General features: G+C 37.1%; 2 protein-coding genes across 3 annotated transcripts in view; one reads left to right on the top strand and one right to left on the bottom strand.

Moving 5' to 3' along the window:
• Window positions 1–4880, bottom strand: part of slc4a2b (solute carrier family 4 member 2b) — a 45372-nt gene extending 40492 nt beyond the window's left edge. The window contains exon 1 of one of the 2 annotated variants that reach the window (XM_084398816.1): window positions 4796–4880. The gene's annotated coding sequence lies outside the window, so the exon portion shown is untranslated. Of the gene's footprint in view, window positions 1–4337; window positions 4355–4795 lie in introns of those variants that run through there. The other variant, XM_084398817.1, reaches the window with a different exon arrangement.
• Window positions 4881–5792: 912 nt separating this feature from the next.
• On the top strand, window positions 5793–19976 carry LOC311283853 (uncharacterized protein). The gene is made up of 17 exons (XM_084398595.1): window positions 5793–5955; window positions 6664–6770; window positions 7012–7145; window positions 8030–8190; window positions 8470–8622; window positions 8709–9168; window positions 9526–9627; window positions 11836–11926; window positions 12193–12410; window positions 12487–12729; window positions 13588–13686; window positions 13912–14105; window positions 15693–15867; window positions 15964–16120; window positions 17552–17705; window positions 17827–17938; window positions 18021–19976. The coding sequence occupies exons 1-17, from the start codon at window positions 5941–5943 to the stop codon at window positions 18218–18220; spliced, it is 2775 nt and encodes a 924-aa protein (XP_084254721.1). The 5' UTR covers window positions 5793–5940; the 3' UTR covers window positions 18221–19976.
• Window positions 19977–20247: the final 271 nt, after the last annotated feature.

Raw genomic sequence — 20247 nt, 5'->3', positions numbered from 1 at the left:
GTTCGGTATGTTTTCTGGTCTGCGCCGACTCGCGCATCTGATCCTCTCTATGCATTTGCATTTTACCCAATTTGTCATGACATCGGCAGCATCCCCCCGCATTTTCTTCTGGTGTTTGGGAAAGAAAATTAGTGCGGACAGGACACCCCCTTTAAACGGAGTGTCGTTCTCACTTAACTTAATGCTGCTAAGTGATAGAGATTGCAGAAAATCGTTGAAACTTGTGTGTGCGCGTGTAAAATGTTAAGAGGCACATGGATTTACGCCGGTATTTCAGTTCTACTCAGCCAAAAAAGACAGATCAGGATGAAGAAGGGACAGCCGAAGAAAAGCAGACCGCCACAAAGCGAAAGGAGTTAGTAAAATCTGACTGAGGTTTCATGGACAAAGGAATTTCCGTGATTAGAACATGACGAGGTAAACGACACAATGTTCAGCTGGGTGTGTCGTCAGTTCCCCACAATTTCTCACTCGATGAGTGCTTTAGTCACTGGAACAGAAGTAGTCATTTGTTCCATTGTCCATACAAGGTCATAGAAAGTTTTAGAACCAAATGCATATTGTATTGATGATTGTAATTTGATTATTTTATATACGATCGTTGATATTTGAGTTTTGAAATGATTTGATGGTTAGTTAAAATTATTTCGGGCTACCAAAATCTGAAGAGTGCCTGAAGGGCTATCAGGGATTTGGACATTTTGTGAGCCCTGCAAGTGACAAAAACACAACAGAGAAGTAGCGAAGTCTGAAGTGATGTCTTTATGAACAAATAATTTTTCATGAATCCGACTGATCTGGTTCAACTTACCTACTCAACCCAGTTGAAGAGGCTAACACCTTGCCTGAAGAAAAGATTATTAATAAAAATGACTTTTTTTTAAGCCTGTCATCACAAAAAGCTATATTTTCATGATGCTTTCATGTCATTTTTTTATCTAGTAGGCGTCAGTGCCATTGTAATTTCATAAAAAACAGCATGGAAATCAGTCAACACGTGTTCTTCTTTTCTGTTTCATGGAAGAAAAAAAACATGAGGGTGAGTAAAGGATGACAAAATGTACATTTTTAGGTGAGCGATTCCTTTAGCACCTTTTTCCTTCTTCGCCTTCAATTCCTTTTTTTTTGTTCCGGACCAAACAAACCAAGCGAACCGAACTACAAGTGTGAACACACCCTAAATCTAAACCAAAGCCACTTGAAGGAAAGCAAGCAATCTGAGCCAAAAAAAAAAAAAAAAAAGCATAAAAAAAGAGACAAGAGGCCGTTTAGAAAAAATTCTGTTTTCTAAAAGAACGGGCAATTGCGTGACAGGTATGATTCAGTTTACAGCATCATTTCTATGGCATCTGCAAACAGTGATTGACTGTCACACAACTCAACAAGATTTAAATGACCATTAGTTATCAATGCACATGTGATCCAAGTTAGCCGTTACGCTTTTTCCAATGAGCCACGGATCCCCGTATCTCCCAACAATAAGACCATCTCTGTCTGTGATGTCGACCCAGGACGAGCTATAGCACTGTGAGGCTTTGATTGACGGGACGCGTTCTACTCCATGTGTGTTTTGATTTTTGTTCTGAATTCGATCCACACACATTTTTTTTAATGAAACTTACCTACATTCAAGTATTAAAAAAAAAAAAAGCATAAAGCTAGATTTTTATTTTTATTTATCGTATTTTCAGATATTCATATAACAAAATATTCTGGGGGCCATGAAAATTTTGTGAAAATGATAAAAAATGCTGGTGCTGGCAACTTTTTTTAAAAAACGCTGTAAAAAATGATTGCTGTGGTTATTTATCACAACTTAAAATTCAACATTAGAATAAGAAATAATGCATAGTTTCAACTTTAAAACGTATGTGTTCATCCTTGACTTAAAATATTAAGTTCAGTTAACTTTAGGTTTAGTTTAGTTGGATATTTAAGTTATTTCAACAAATTGTAAGTTGTTATAAATAATTGCTGCCACATTTTTTGGTGGGGAAAGAGTTAATCTATTACTTTCGGTAACACTTTAGGGTCCAATCTCACTATTAAGTAGTTGCTTATTAGCATGCATATTATTAGGATATTGGCTGTTTATTAAAGCCCATATTAATGCCTTATTCTGTATAACCATATTCTACATCACTTAATCTTACCCAATACCTAACAACTACCTTATTTTATTGAAGTACAATAAAAGAGTTTATGAAGCAAAAGTTGTAGTAAACAGTTAAAAGTGATAATTGCACCCTAAACTAAAGTGTGACCTTACTCTCAGGCCTACATGATTTTACAGCTTCATAAAACAGATGGAAGTGCTGCGCTACAAAAAAAACGTGTTTACGAATGATTCCTGATGTGCAAGACAGAAACTACAGGAGCACAGGTGAAATTCAAACAGCGGTGCGCTAAGATCATTTAATTATCACTTCAAGACTAAACAGCCCTGGGACAACTGTTTAAAGGGTAAAGGAGTTTTCTCTGCACACCGTCAGCAGGGGTTTCACAGACTCAGGTTACCAACACACAAAAGCTCCGTCTGAGTTTCTCACACTCTTTGTGTTTAACTTGGAGCAGACAATCACATCTTTGTAATATGACAGCAGTGAACAAACCCAACAAAGCAAGTTCTGACCAGAGGAACACTGTCATTCATACCTTCAGTCACACCAAAATCAACAATCACAATGAAATATCGAACCAGCTCACGACAACGCGAGTACAATAACACATATCCTGGGAAACACAGCACTGTAAAAACCATATAGGAGCCCCTGGTCAAGTGTTAAGTCACGCGAGGAGGAGGAGGAGGAGGACCAATTCGCAAAAGAGCCATGTAAGATTTGGTATACGTGAGAACAACGGTCTTAAAAATATTTTTCAGGTGATTAGCGTCACCAGCTGGGCACACAATTACAAAAACACAATGCAGAACTTTTGAAAATAACCTTGACCCTGCAGAAGAATAGCAGCCTTCGATGTGTTTTTTTTTTTTTTTTACGTAATCCAGAAGGGCTAAAGAAACCAGTTTCCAGCTGATCTGCTCTGGAATGCTAGCAGGAATAAAGCTCATTTCATTTTATCATTACTAGTATTTTTTTTTTTTTTTACATATTAGAGTCTAGAGTTTGTAAAACCAACCAGCATTTCAGATGAAAAACAGATTTCATAAATAAAGAAATGCATCTCCCTCTAATAATGTTGACCCGTTTAAAAGAAAAGAAAATGAATAAATAAATAAATTAGAGGTTCAAAATTCACAGATGACATTCCATCCTTATTGCACTGCGGATTTTGAAATATTGTTCATGCGTAAGCACAGATAAAGAAAGTAGTAAAAAGATGGGGCTTGGGCAGTATGACGATAAATATAGTTACCAACACAATATAAAATGTCTATCGTTGGAGAATTTAGTGATATCGTGAATTCAAATTTATCATATTGAGAAATAAGAATTTGGTCATGTCACCCATCCCTAGAAAGATATTTCTTTCTTCGCTCTACGCTGCTGTAATTAATCTGCACCAATTTACTGGCCTCGGGCATTATGGCTTAATCACACTGCAAAAACAAAGGCAAATTTGCACATTTAAAGCTTGCAAATACTGGTTCGACCAAGTCATTGCTTTGTTCCTCTAAGAAATCTGACTCCTTGATGGTTTTACAATACTGATCTGACTTAAATCCAGCTGACCCACGGTAACAAGCACAAACCAACCACAGCAGCTTAAAGCTTCAAGGTTTATAAACAAATGATTGTGCCATTCTTCTGACTTATGATTACACTACAAATTGACTACAAATCTTCTACCTATTGCCTAAATTAATTTCTCCTATGTGTGTGTCAAAAAAAAGAATATATACACATATCAAACCATAGTAGGCTGTATCTAAATATAATATATAAAAAAAATATGACAAAGTTGAACTGTAGACAGATAGATAGATGTATATATAGACACAGTCAAGAAAGATGGATAGACAGATAGAACGATAGAACGATAGATAGAACGATAGATAGAACGATAGATAGAACGATAGAACGATAGATAGATAGAGTCAAGAAAGATAGATAGACAGATAGATAGATGGACACAGTCAAGAAAGATAGATAGATAGATAGATAGATAGATAGATAGATAGATAGATAGATAGATAGATAGATAGATAGATAGATAGTCAAGAAAGATGGATGGACAGACAGACAGACAGACAGACATATAGACAGACAGATAGATAGACAGATAGTCAGTCAGTCAGTAGGCTGTTTTGTTTTGCAGCGAAATATAGATATAAATATACTTTTCCAGACTATATGTAAACGGTGTCTGTACTCAACTGTACTATATTTAAATGTGAAGTCACTGGACGACTTGGCGGCTTTAGTTCCTTTTCAGCGGTGTTTCAGTAACTGAATATTTTCCCCGTGGATGTCACGTGGCAGTGTGGGTTTTCATGCGTATGTCTGTTCACTCGCGTTTGACAGCAGTCCAGCGACGACGACTCACAGAAACGAGCACACGAAACGGAAGCAGACGGTTTGGTCATTAGAGGACACCGTTTTCTCAGCCCATGTTCATTTAAGATTTCCCGGTTTAAAGTTATTTTACATGAGAGCTAGCGCAAGCTAACTGTTCACCCGCGCCGACTCGCGTGCACGCGAACAGGTCAGAAAACCACTTTTCATGCGCCCGGACACTTTAAACGTGGGAAATATGAGCGGAATCTCTGATGTTTCCCATAGTCTGCTCATATAGAAGTGTATAAAACACTAAACATGTGTGAAATGTGTCTTACCTCAACCGACCCGATCTCCCCTTAGCGTTCACGGATGAACCACATCTCATCTGATGCGCGCCTGCGTGTCGTACATATTTCGGCTGGGGATCTCCTTCCCTTTTCACCCAAAAGAAAAAAAGAAAAAAAATTAAACAAGCTTTTATTTACATTTTATGCATGCCTGCACACGTCAAATGATAGATACAGGTGTAAAATGAACGAACCTAACCCAACCCAATTTCTTGGAAATTCCTAAAGCCAACATTTTACTCATGCAACCAATTATATCTGGTACATGACTAAATTGATAATGACAAAAATGAATAAGACGGATGATGCTTAAATATTACTTACTGCATGTGAAATAAATGCAGCATGTCCCAAGCTATTGTAAAATAAATTGAACAAACAACAAATTTTCTTCAATTTATGGAAACTTAATGTGTTTCAAAAACGTAAAACCAACATCAAATAATTTTGGTGCAGAATCATACAAATATCTAAACTGTATTTTGACGTAACCCACATTTTAGTAAAATTGTTGCAAACCCAATAGAAATGAATGGAACAAAAAGATGGGCCTGGCTCATGTAAGATTAAGTTTGACAGTTAACATTTTCTAAATTTAAAGCACATCGATCCTTGACTGACCATCTGTTGTTCAAAAAGAAAATAAATTACTTTTTATATTATATTATATTATATTATTATTTACTTATAATTTTATCATTTTGTTCCCAACATGGCCTTGTTGACCAAATATGACATCTGCCGGACACTAATACTTATTGCATGTCAGAAATAAAATAAACCTCATAGCAAAATGGAAATTAGTTGCTTTAGTACACAAACGATAACTGTGTTTAGTTAACAGAGCGTGTGAATGATTAATGTTTGTGAGCTTCACTCTGGTTTAGAGACGCGCCTGCTCCTTTAACAAATTCAGACGAGCTGTGATTGACAGCTACATCTACAGTGTAACGGTCCTTAAGAGGCGTTTCCGAATGTCAGTCATCCAATCAGCATTGAGCGTACAGTCAGGACGGAAAAAACCCCGTGACGTAAGCGGTCACCATTCTTCTGTGCGGACAATCAGTAAACACCGTCTGCAAAGTGACAACAAACCGCAATATCGAGTATTTTTGAGGATATTGAATACAATTATGGACTCCACATCGGTAAGCGGAAACTATGGTTAATGTGAATCGGCAATGTTTTTGTAAAGCTTATTGCATTGCTATATTAGCTTGTCCGACATGGATAAAACATAATAAACTGTGATAAGTACATTTAGTTTCAATAGAACAGCATCAAGTAACCTTTTATTACAGTCTCGTTCAGCTTTTAGCTATACAGTCATTGTTACTGTAACTCTATAAGATTACAAGGAAATGAAAAGTAGGCCTAGGTCTGCGAGGAAAGCCTCTTGAGACCTTTATTGAAAACATTGAAAACAATATGCATGCACGTGCATGGCCTTCTCAGATATATAGATTAAGGACAAATGCAATCAAATAATATAAACATTTCTAATTTTTAAGTGTTCTGCAAGTAGCTAAAACTATGTCGACACACACAGTCGAATATTTAAATGCACAATAACTATTTTGTTAAGCGTTGCGCACTAATAATATTTGTTGTTATGAAGAAAGCTTCTTGCTTTCAGAGTACAGTAGCTTAATAAATCAATCGTATATAAATAGCATTTTACGTTGCCTCAAACTGTGTCATGATATCAAACTATAAGAGGTAAAGTCCACTGTGGTGACAACATTAGTACCGTGTGCATGATCAATGCTATGAGACTATGAAGTGTTCGTGTTTGTTCTCTGCATCAATAAAGAATACCTTTGCAATGGAGTTTATGATGTTTTCTTGTTATCTAGACCATAGGGGGGTTCATCAGCACTCTCACTGAGATGGGCTTCAGTGAGGACCAGATACAGGCAGCGATGCAGGCAGGATTCTTCTCTGTACCAGCAGCAGCTGAATGGTAAATGTTTTTCAGGATGTCATTTTATATTCCAGAATAGTGAAATAGGTTTAATTGGTTATTGTATCCCAAGAAAAGAAAACATATTCTTTTAATATGTAGTCATAAGTTAAATACTCACCTGTCTGGATATATTCAGTGGCTTTAAGGAATATTGGAAGTGTTATTAGACGCCATTGTGTTTGGTTACTAAGCAAAAGCTTCACCAGCCCTCTCATTTATTCTCACATTTGCTCTGAAGGCTTTTGCAAGGTGGGAGTCCACGACATAAACTAGTCAAGCAGTCTTCAGGTCCTGTAGAAACACCGTTTTCTGCATTCAACCCTCCCAAAGATGCTCTTTGCTACAACAACAACTCACAGTCTGAAGCAACAGGTAAAAAAACAGCATTTTGTTCATTTACTCATTTGTATGACAAACAGACTTCTTTCACAAGAGGGTTAAGATTCTGCTGGGAAGGAAAATGTGATTTAATGGATTTTTTTAATTGAATTTATGTAATCTTATAAAGATATGTAAATGTTTGTTCATATATAACAAACATTTATAATATACTATATATATTACAATATACATGTACTATTATCTTCATGATCCTTCAGAAATTAATTTGATGCTCAAGGAACATTTACTATTATTATTATTATTCTATAATTTATATTTTTGTGCCAACCCTGATAATTTTTTTCAGTATTTTTGGATGAATAGAAAGTTCAGAAGAACTGCATTTATTAGATTTTTTTTTTAACAATTTAAAAGTATTTACTGCTACTTGATATGCTATGTCATGTTCATCTCCAAAATATTTGTATATCTGATTAATATATGCTTGAAACGGCTCTTTTAGAGCTCTTTTATAAAAATAAACTTCAAAATTCTTATCGATTAATCATGAAAGAGTGAAAAAGTCATGGAAAAGGTGTGGGAAACCTGTTTTCTTGTTCTGATTGGGGAAAATGCTATTCAAATATAACGCTTTTGTGGGGTTTTAACCATACGCTAAATAAAAATAAATGTATAAAACTCAAAATACTTGAGACAAATTGTAAATGTTCTCCTCAGAACAGACTTCTTTCACAAGAGGGTTAAGATTCTGCTGGGAAGGAAAATGTGATTTACTGTGTAAATAAACTGTGACTCACAGGTCATGTGATTTTGTGCATAGTGCGCTGCAGATCATTAGTTAATGACGTTAATGCAGGTTTCTGAAATGTTATGCAATGCAGAGGAATGCATAAACAGCTTTTTTCTGCTTTTAGGTCCTTCTTTAGTCTTGGCACCTCCTTCCGCAAACACTCCCGGAGCAAAAGAGCATCCACCCCTGGAAACACGGATCAAGCAGGATAAGAGTAATTTCCACGAGCAGCAGAGACAACGAGTGGCCCAAGAGGCACAGCTAGAGAAGAGACAAAAGAAGCAGGTGAATCAGTGAAAGCTTTCATATTTTTACTATAAAACTCCATAAACAAGGGTTAGTTCACCCAAAAATGTATATAAATAATTATATATATGTTTTAATATATCAAATATAGATATAATACCATAAAGAAGTCCCCATAGGAAAACAACCTCAAGCAACCAAGAGCATCTGAGTTTTTAAACATCTTAGTGCTATCTGTGCTCCATCTGCTCTCACATTTTCTTGCTCTACAAGGTGATTTTTGGTTCCCAGTGCAGTAACAGTTTGTCCTCTGATCAGGAGCGCGAGTTGGTATTGAAGAGGATAGCAGAGGACCGGCGCAGTCAGCAGGAAAAGGCCCAAACTGAAGCCACAGCCGAGACCTCTCCATCCAGTGGACAGAGACTGGGTGGACGTGTGGAGACGAGCGTGGACAACCACTGCATCCTCATGGTGCGAGATTACTTGTGTTTTTCAACTGCTGTTAGTGGTATTTAGTATGATCTGTCTGAAATGTTTGTACTTGTTTTGTGTTATAGATCCGGCTCCCTTCTGGGGAATCAATGCGTGAGCGTTTTCCTGCAGACACTCCCTTAAGTCACGTCGTCGAGTACATTTCCGGTCGCCACCCTTCACTACCCGCCTTCTCCCTCCTGCAAGGGTTCCCTCGCAAGCGCTTCGGTGAAACTGAGCTAACCTGCTCCCTCCGGTCTCTGGGACTGACCCCCAACGCTGCACTTTGCATACAGACCACGCCACCTGAGACGCCTCAGGACCCGCCCAGTCCAGCGTCCGGATTGGCTGTTGTAGGACCGCCGGAGGTGGAGCCACAGGAAGAGCCGGTGGCACCGCTCAATGAGCCACCCCAAGTGGAGGCCGAAGCTTTAGAGGAACTGGAGGTGCCGCCACCACTGCCCCATCAGCTGTGGGAGGAAGCAGTTGGGTATGCTGGGATTCCTGGGGTCGAACCTCCACTGTCAGGACCCTCTCACTTCTGGGGTGAGATTTACTTTACTTTAACTCATTTGTGAATGCACCACGCAGTGTTATTTTAGTAGTATTTATATACTATTAAAATTCTGTTTTAATTTTAGTTTAATATTTTGTAATTTTATGTGTTTTTGTCTTTTTTCTTTTTTTTTTTAAATATAATTTATTAACAGAAATCAACAAAAATGTTTTTAATATATTTAGTCTTCCAATCAAAGCACTCACTGCTCTCTCCCAGCTAATTAGCTCGAACCTACTAAAATTATTTGTGCAGACCTTTTTTGCATTTGAATAGTTTTAGTTGATAATAATAACCCTGCTCTGCACAAATATTATGTAATCATATATTTTTATCCGATCCGATAGGACGAGGCCAGAAACTGGTGCAAGGTGATGCAGAAGATGAGGAACATTTAGAAAATGATGAGCAACCAGAAGAAGAAGTTGTACCTCCATTTCATCTCAACGGTATATAATGGTTGTTCTGGGTGGTTTCTTGATGGTTTTGCCCCGGTAAAAAAAGAGTCCAAAGTCTCTATGACATACTGGTCTTTAGGTATGGTTTGAGTTTCCCTGTAAAATCTATGAGATTTTTCCAACTTTTATATTGTTTGATTGCTTAGAATAAGTCTGATCGCTTAGAAAAGTTATAGCCGCATCATTTTGAGGTGCTATTTATGTTTGTAGCACGTTGCAGGATGAGTTAGGTGCCGAAGTTAAATACTTATGGTTTGGGGTTTGTTCAAGTATGAGAATTAATGATAATAGTGACGGCTTGCAATGTGAGTAGTTAATAAAACATGTGAAAAGTCGTTTCCCACTAATTGAGTCATTACAGTTAGCATTGGCTTGATTACAGTCAACTCTGCTTTGGATGAAACTCCACAAACCATCAAAGATAAAACTAGCACTTTAAGCCACAATCAAAGGGAATTCCTTATGAGGCCGTAAACCAAAGATGTTGATATGAACGGGCTAAAAAAAGCCATGCACGCTGCTTTTTGGACTCCAATGAAGCAGAAAAGGCCATAATCTCTCAACTGAAACAGAAGGAGGACAGGAATGGTAATGAATGGACAGTCTGCCAACATTTCTCTAATCACAGACTCCTTCAGAACATCCAAAGAACTGGCTTTATCAGCTCTCATGGAAGGTCACCGTTCATGATTTTGCCAAAGCTCAGTTGATGAAATGCCTGACTAAAAATACTAGTTTAGCTGTTTTTTTTTAATCGTATAGACACGCTACGCTCTCAGTCCAGCTTTGATTCACATAACGTTCTGAGAATGTTAGTTTTTGGTTGTTTAAATATGAAACCTAAAAAGAACATTAATTCTTACGTACGTTCTGTGTTTGCTGGGATGTAACAGATCATATAATGTGTATTATTGATCTGAAACAATCACAGTATTGCTGCATTTGAACTGCTGTGCTCGATTCAGTCTGAATCACAGATCTTTGTTCAGTAACCCTGTTCAGTAACCCTGTGGAAAGTCCATATTGGGTAAGGTGAATGCCCTTACTTGTCCTAGTTTAGACCCGGTTATAAGTAAAAACCCATTCACCTCGTTCAAATAATGAAAAACGCAACAATTAAGCAAGCCAGTTCTCATGTGTTAGAACTGCTTATCCTCTTTAATTTGGGGGATTTCAGACACGCTGGGAGAGAAAGCAGCTTTATGGACATGGTTTTGAGATGCTGTGAAGTCGACAGGAGATCATATGTTAATTTGTACACGAGAGACACACGGGAATTAATTGCAGCTGGATTGGTTTAGCGGGCCGGCCTGTGAACATGCTAATATACGGTAATTAGCTTAATATGCGGTTCCTTCCAGTGCAACTCTTGTGATATTGAGGCTGTGTAATTGAATGCTTGCTCAATTTGGTAGTAAGTAACAAGGTGCAATTTAAATTTAATTTGTTTACTTGATGTGCTTATGGGTCGTACAAGTAAGTAATTGTAAATAGTTCTTTAAAGATACATCAACATAGTCATGAAACACATGGAAATATTACGGGTTTTTTTTCGTTGTGATTTCCAGACTTGGAATAATTATTGAAATGAATACAATCCTTAAAAGTAATGGGTTTTTTTTTATTTAATTTATGTAATCTTAAAAAGATATGTAAATGTTTGTTCATATATAACAAACATTTATAATATACAATATATATATTACACTATACATGTACTATTATCTTCATAATCCTTCAGAAATGAATTTAAAGCTCAAGAAACATTTACTATTATTATTATTATATATTCTATTTTTTTGTTGCAACCCTGATAATTTTTTTCAGTATTTTTGGATGAATAGAAAGTTCAAAAGAACTGCATTTATTTATTTATTTTGTTTACTGCTACTTGATATGCTATGTTATGTTCATCTCCAAAATATTTGTATATCTGATATATCTAAAATATAGGCTAGAAACTGCTCTTTTAGAGCTCTTTTATAAAAATAAATTTCAAAATTCTTATCGATTAATCATGAAAGATTGAAAAAGTCATGGAAAAGGTGTGGGAAACCTGTTTTCTTGTTCTGATTGGGGAAAATGCTATTCAAATATAACGCTTTTGTGGGGTTTTAACCATACGCTAAATACAAATAAATGTATAAAACTCAAAATACTTGATACAGATTGTAAATGTTCTCCTCCTCATTCTGTCAGGAATGCCACAGTTGCCCTTCTTCCTGGAGAACAGGGCAAGAGGAGGACTTGGGCCGAGACATCACTGGCCGGAGCAGGGCAACAGACTCCGGTAGGACATGTGATAAATAAAAAGACCACATTTCAGTATGCAAAAAAATATAAGAAAGAAAATCTTTTTGCAATTCTACATGTCAATATGTCTCTCTCTTTCATCATTACGACTGTCAGTTGCTTTGCTCGATTTGTTTCCCAGGCACAGTGTTAGATACTGTACATTTGCTTTAGCATTTGGAAAACTTGAGCAGTGTGCTAACTGTGCTTTGTCCTTAAAAAAGATGAAGTTTGTGATTCAGTATGATTGGTTGTGTGCTGAAGGGAGGCGGAGCCTGAAGTCCCAGCAGACCCTGAGGAAGCCCGTGCGTTGCGTGGAGCTGCGGGTCAAGCAGCGGTAGAGCGCCTACAGAGAGCCGTCCATCACGACGAGCAGCATTCCCCACACGGGCAGCCCTCACCCCCCAAAAAAGCCTTCAAGACCCCCCGCGTGCCCTCTCTCTGCTCCATGGCCACCAGGGCCACCGTTTCCCTCATGACAGGTCAGAAAGACACCAACTAGTGTTGTTTACTAATCACATGAGTTCTTAAGACAAGCCGTTAATCTTGCTCTCTCAGCTCCCAGCATGCAGTACAGCAGTAGCCTGGCGTGTCTGACCCCAGAGCTGGCCGAACTCTTGTTGGCTCACATGGCACGTGAGCGTTCACTCCGACCACGTACACTAGAGCTGTTCTTCGGCTGCCCACTGCAGAGGTTTGTCCTAAACTGCTACCCGTACACCACCAACGAGCTTCTGCGGCAACTGAGGGCGTTTTCCTGTCTCAAGCATCTCAGCTTTGTCAACTCTCCACTTATCACAGGTGTGTGAGAATCTCACTAAAAAGAAATGGCCAGACCCTAAAAATCAAAAGAAAAAGAAAAAGTTTATTATTATTGTTTTGCAATTTTTATTTCATTAAGAATTATGTTGAATGGTAATGTGTGTATATATATATATATATATATATATATATGTGTGTGTGTGTGTGTGTGTGTGTGTGTGTGTGTGTGTATGTGTATATGTATATATATATATATATATATATACACACACACAATTATTTATATCAGTTTTAAAGATAGATTATCAAAGATATATCATTAAAATATCTTTATAACATAATAAAAGAATAAATACTACATTAATGTGAATAAATATTTATTAGTAATAATACTAATACAAATTCTAATGCTAATCTAATACAAATACTATTCTAATAAAACATTTTTACTAATATACCATGTTGTTATTGGTAATTGATAATTATTTTGAATAACTTGTAATATGAATAAAGCACAATTTATATTAAATTGTACTACAGTCATGGTATTTGTTGTAAAGAAATGTCTGAACAAGATGATATTCATTACTATAAACGTGGTGACTTTCTGCAACAAAGTCAAGAGATTTTTTTTTTTGCATTATGGTAATGAGAATTTAGGGGTTAATGTGCTTAATTGTCAAAACCATAGTAAAAACAATAATAAATTATTTAATGATCCTAAAGTAGGCTTCATTTTTTTTTTTCAAAATTGAGGGGGTGAAATATGACCAAATATGGCATTTCTCTCTTAGAAAAGTTCTATATGACACATTTTTTTAATTCATCAGTGTATTGAATTGCTTGTAAAATTATTTGTAAAGCAGTGAGATCCTCTTTTCCTTTTTCACATTGCAGATGCCGGTCTTTCTGTTTTGTCCAACCTCTCAAAACTGCAGCATCTCAACCTGTCGTCCTGTAGCAAACTAACAGACAGCTGCATGCAGCATATCACAGGTGAGACGGTATGCCGCTTTGAATGAGCACCCTTCTGAAACCTAAAATGACAAATGGGACACCCTACTGTCTCGTGGACTTATCAGACACACTCATACGGCGGCCATTGTAAGTCCACAAGACCGCAAGTGCACATGAAGTGTGGTATTTGGGACAGGGCCTTGCTGTAGCATCTATAAGAGATCATCATGTAGAAATGCGTGCTCTCGTTCTGTCTGGTCTCAGGACTCCGCAGTCTGACGTTCCTGGCTCTGGACCAGACCAAAGTAAGCGATGCAGGTCTGCTGATGTATCTGCAGTCAGGTTCCTCTGCGCTGTGTCAGCTCAGCCTGAATCAGACGGCCATCACGGAGAGCACACTGAGAGCGCTGCCCTCATGCGTGCCACAACTGCGAATGCTCAGTATTAAACACACCAAGGTAATTACACAGATTGTTTATGGCATAATATTTATTTATTTTATCAATTTTTTTAAATAAAGAGGTTTCAGTGTTATTCTTAGAGTTTGTTTTGGGTGTACATGCCATTTATGGACAGGATTATCTAAAATAGACTATATCACAATAATAGACTAATAATAGACTGTCTCTGTGAAAAGTTTGCAAAAGAAGAATTTTTTTTACCTAATGTGTATATACTATGATTTATGAATTATTTATAGATTATTTTACAAGAAATAAGTGACCTGTTCTGTTGATTAACGTCTAAAATATATACCATCCCTTTCACATAAATAAACTTTTGATGTTAATGTTAATGTTGATGTTAATTTGTTATTTACACACACACTACTGTTCAAAAGTTTGGGGTCGGTAAGATTTTTCAAATGTTTTGGAAAGAAGCCTCTCCTGCTCAACAAAGCTGCAATTATCTGATCAAAAATACAGTAAAAACATGAATAGTGTGAGATAATATTACATTTTAAAATAACTGTATAAATGACTTTAAATATGTTCAAATGTAATTTATTCCTGTGATCAAAGCTGAATTTTCAGCATCTTCAGTGTCACATGATCCTTCAGAAATGCTGATTTGCTGCTCAAGAAACTATTATTTTTATCATCAATGTTTAAAACACTTGAGCTGATTAATATTTTTGTGGGAACCGTAATACATTTTTGCAATAATGTTAAACTTTCACTTTTGATCAATTTAATGCATGCTTACTAAATAAAAGTATATTTACATTTCTTAAAGGTATAGCGGAGGATCTTTCCGAATTTTAGATAAGAACCGCCCTCTCCACTTTTTGAAAAAATGCACATGCGCAACACTCTACCTGCTCCCGAGAGGGAACGCCTATTAAACGTGTGCGAGGTCCCTCCTCGTGCACGCTCTGTTTAAAAGTTGCTGTCGGCATCGCTCATACAAGATTACTTTCCAAAAGAAGATTTGCACTTTTTCTCCAAATAGCATGCCAAACTTTACCTGTCGAGTAGAAACTTCGCGACTGAGGCATCAGTGGGAAGCCCAACCTGTGTTTTCAGAGCACGCCATCGTGTGAAACAATCTCCCAAAAACACTCTGATCTTGTTTCTCTCTTCTGAGGCCTTTCTCTTCTTCTCATACAGTTCGTACAAACTTTTTCTCTTGCGACCCTCAGACATTTTCAAAGGACCCGGTGAAACGGCGAGCTTCAATGAATGGCTTAGCTCTAGCTCACCACACATAAACACCTGAAAGTGCGCATGCGCAGAAAGCGAAAACTAAGGGACGAGCACGTACGACGGCCTTACGTAAACATATCACCAGAATGATTGACACTTAGGTGGACCAATAGTTTACACTACCCACCCGGAAAAAGAAAATCCTCCGCTATACCTTTAAGGGAAAAAAAACCGTACTGACCCCAAATGTTTGAAGTATAGTGTAAATATACACCGTATACTGTGTTTGTTTCTCCAAACAAGCCTAAATTAAAGCCGTTACAGGGTTTGTTTTTAAGGCTTATTTCGGACCTCACTTTGTTTCCCCTATATTTAGCTTTTGTCTCTTTTTGCCTTCAGGTGAGTGATGTGTCTGCACTCGCAGAGCTCCGAAACCTGCAGACGCTTCACCTGGACGGCACAGGTGTACGGGAAAATTCTCTCCAGTGCCTAGCGACCCACCCTAGCCTATCAGCTCTCAGCCTGGCTGGCATACCTGTCACAGATGGAAACCACGCGCTGGAGATCATTTCAGGTGCAGACAAATGGAATTTTATTTAAGTCTAGAATGCAAGTTGTTTAGTCCTGCCATGGGGCTTTAGTGTCTACATTGTTTGATTCCTCCGTGCAGGCCTGAGGCTCACCCAGCTCACCCTTCCTGGCAGACACTGTGTGACGGACGCTGGACTTTCATTTCTCTCCAGACAGACTTTGCTTTTAGAGCTCGACCTGACCGACTACACTCAGCTCACCGACCACGGCATTACGCAGCTTGCCAACATGAACAGGTAGAGCTTTAAGCAAAGCCGTGAGTCCAAAGATGTCTAAGTAGGAGATCAAAAGACGAAAGCAGCCCTTGTTCTGGTTTAATTTGGTGTAATGCTGAAATGAATGTGCAAATTAGCCCCGCCTCCACTCACTCACACCAGCTCGGACATCCACTCGCTGACGATCACACGATGACGATGTCAGAAACGGCAGCGATTTCAAACCGCGTCTTTGGTTCACTGCAGTTTTAAGGAGAAAATACTCACCAATGGTGTTGACTTATGAATTTGCACATGGTTTGTCTTAAAGCATATTAAAAACACCACACAGACATATAAACAACATTAAAAACTTGAAAGGGACTTTAAAGGGATAGTTCACCCAAAAATTTTAATTCTGTCATCACTTACTCACCCACATGTTGTTCCAAACCTGTATGAGTTTCTTTCTTCTGTTGAACACAAAGGATATTTTGAAGAATGTTGGTAACCAGAGAGTTGTTGGACCCCATTGACTTCCAAAGCATTTTTTATCCTACTACGGAAGTCAATAGCTACCGTCAAATGTTTGATTACCAACATTCTTGAAAATATATTCTTTTATGTCCAACAAAAGAAACAAACTCATACAGGTTTGTAACAACTTGAGGTTGAGTAAATCATTTTTGGGTGAACTATCCCTCTAAGTCACCAGCCATCGGTAGGTGTGACAAAAAGGTAGTTTTAGGCCCTGGTTCTGAGATCCTGAAATTCCTGTAAATATTAGAAAATGTCATTTCCAGGCATGGAAAAGTCATGGAAATAAATCTAATCTAATTGTGATTGGCTCTTTCTTCAGCTAGAATAAAAAAAAAATCCTTTGTTCATTCTTTATAAACAGCTGGAAAAGGCATGGAAAATCATGAAGATTCTTTATTCAGAAATTGTGGAAACTCTGATTTATGTGTAACAATCTGTTCAAACCAAGAACAAATATTTAAAGCCACAAAACAGTTACAACTACAATCAATCCATTCTTAAAAACCTATTCACACTATGTATTCATTTTTGCCTGACAGCAAATGTATGTATTATATATATATATATATATATATATATATATATATATATATATATATATATATATATATAGATATATAGATATATAGATATATATATATTTTTTTTATTATTATATATTTTTTTTTTATTATTATTTTTTTTTTTTTTTACCTTTATTGTGTTTGGAGATATCGGCATTTTGAACAAAAACAAGTGATTATACTACAATATATTGCTATGCCTCTGCATTAAAGCAAGTGAAATTTGTATCGTCCAACAGATTGTATCCTGTAGTAAAACAACGACTAGTGCTTTTTCGTTTCGCTGTTGGTATAAATAGACCTTTTATTTGCAACTAATGTCGCTATTTCAAAGATGGTAATGAAAACCACGCCCCTTTTTACCTGATAGGCTGAAGAAGCTGTCTCTTAGCAACACTCAAGTGAGTGACATTGGGCTGCAAGGACTGATCAGTCTAAAAGAACTCCAGGAACTGTGTCTCGACCGGACTGCCGTCACTAGCAGGGGCGTTTCGGCCTTGATCACACACTTACCACATCTGCAGGTACAGGATTTAAATATGAAAAATTCTTTTGGATGCATTTAAATTGATCAAAAGTGACAGTAAAGAAAATGATAAACATTTATATGCATTTAGAAATTCAAATTTCATGTTGTTTTTGTAGGTGATGGGTTTGGCCAGTACACAGGTTGGCGATACAGTGATCAGACAAGGTCTAGTACACTGTCCGCAGCTGCTGAAACTCAACCTCAGCAGAACCAGAATCACAGATCACGGTACATTGCATATTGGTATCCCCTCCAAAATCATGTTCTAGTATAAAGAAACATCTCTAACATCATGTGTTTTATATCTCAGGTCTGAAGTTCCTGTGTCGTATGCAGTTGAGTCAAGTGAACCTGGACGGCACAGGTGTGACTCTCGTTGGCATTGCCAACCTGATCTCCGCCTGCCCTCAACTGACCAGCGTACGAGCCAGCCAAACCCGCGCCATACCCCCAGACCAGCAGTCTGACGACGACGATTACGATAATGGCAGCAACTCCACACGATCCTAGTTTTCTGTTTGTTAGTGCCCTTCAGCTGTTTCTCAATGGAAAGAGTATTCAGAGCTTCCTTTTTCCATAAAGTAGCACTACAATCTCACTTGGGTTCGACAATCAAGTTGATTTTGTTTTTGTCAAGTTTTTTTTTTTTTAAATGTGGTTACACAACTTGTTAGTGTTATGAACAAAAAGTTCATATTTAATCTGCGTCTTGTCTGTAAAAGGAACTTTAAATGTGCCATGATATGCACACTTCAAATTTCTATTTTCTGTGGACATTTTGCATTTTTTGTAAAATAAAGTGAATGAAATATCATTAAAAAATATTGACCACTTGTAATACAGTGCAAAAATGCATTATGAGGTATACGGCGGTATTATAATTTAGTAACGATGATGCTCAAATATTGATAATCAACATTATGCATGACAAATGTAGAAGTATCCTAATCTTTTACATTGAGGATTCATGCATGACCACAATACTATTTTGATTTTCTAAAAATGAATGACACTTATGTGAATTTATGTTGGATAAGTGGATTGAAGTGGAAAGTCATTTTAGACTCGGTTGCAATGAAAGTGCATTTAAAGGTGCAGTGAGCGATTTCTGAGAAATGCTGTTGATATTTAAAAATCACCAAAACAAACACACCCCTATCTCTATAGCCCCGCCCCCAAATTCACAACACGCTATGCAACACAGGCACCTCCCCCCTAACGAATGGACACGCCCCCTACTGCTGATTGGCTAATAGTGTTTTGGTGCTCAGTCCGATCCACTCTCAACAGTTTCTCAGAAATCGCTTACTGTACCTTTAAGTGAATTTTTTTTTTTTTGAGAAATTACATGCCAAAGTCTGTCATGTGACTGAATCTAGCAGAAGTTTCATTCCGGATCTTACATGCATATGCATGTTGGACTTATTAGTTTATTAGCATATCTTTAAAATAGAAAACTAAAATATTTATTAGTCTAGTGGCATTAACTGGATCCAGGTTTACACTAACTTGCACAGTTTTGAAATTATACCGATACAATTATAAAGCGAATAGTGAAAAACAAAACAAATGAAGAGCCTCATCACAGGCGTATCGAAGCATTGGCGTTCGACTGTTTCTGTATGCATTTGTGTTGTACCTTTATGCGTTTGAATGCAATAACATTTGAAAATATGAAAACAAAGATCTCGACTATATCTGGAGGTCTAAAAGGTCTATGTATTAAAGAAACATTGTCAAGTTCTAAATGATAAACATACCTTTAATGCTTGATGCTGTTCTGTCTTGACGTGATGCGAGGGTTTGTCGAAAACCGTCAAAAGCATACTTGTTTATAACGGATGTCTAGTCTGAATTGAAATGGAAATAGACACAAAACCCTGGTTTTTACATTTAGAACTCAGGAGCCAGTCAATGGTGCATCATAAACATAGTAGCGTCTTTTTCATGTTTATTTAAAATGCTGACATTAACAGTGAATGCTGTTTGATGTTTTAGAAAAAGTTAGTTCTGTACATCCTGTATAGGTAACGTAGTGATGTGCAAGTATACAAACATTTAACAACAATCCATTAGGGAAGCAACTAACAAATTCACAGAGTACCACTTCTTATGTGTGTATGTACGACAGATCGTGTGATGCATGTACGGGTCATGCATTCATTCTGCTCCACATAGTTTGAAGTCTACATGTGCTTGTACAGTTTATTTTACAGGCAACTAGGATGGTCCACAGCATTAATAAAAAATACATTTTGAAATGGTTTATTTAACCTTTTCATTTCGTTTTATGGCAACCCTATATATATATATATATAAAACTCACTTTTGTATAATGTAAAATTAACAAATATTTTGATAACATTTTTATTAGTGTTACACAACTACCCTGTAATAATAAGCAACATGTAGGCCTACTTAAATGTAATTATTTTGTAATTAAAAAATGTTAAAAATTACTTAAATACTTTAAAAATGGGTTGGTGTCATGAATTGAGAAATCAATATTTCCTCCTTCATTGTACTATTAAAACATC

Source organism: Rutilus rutilus (assembly GCF_951802725.1).
Source record: "Rutilus rutilus genome assembly, chromosome: 24".
NCBI lineage: Eukaryota > Metazoa > Chordata > Actinopteri > Cypriniformes > Leuciscidae > Rutilus > Rutilus rutilus.
This window is presented reverse-complemented; position numbering and strand designations above follow the sequence as displayed.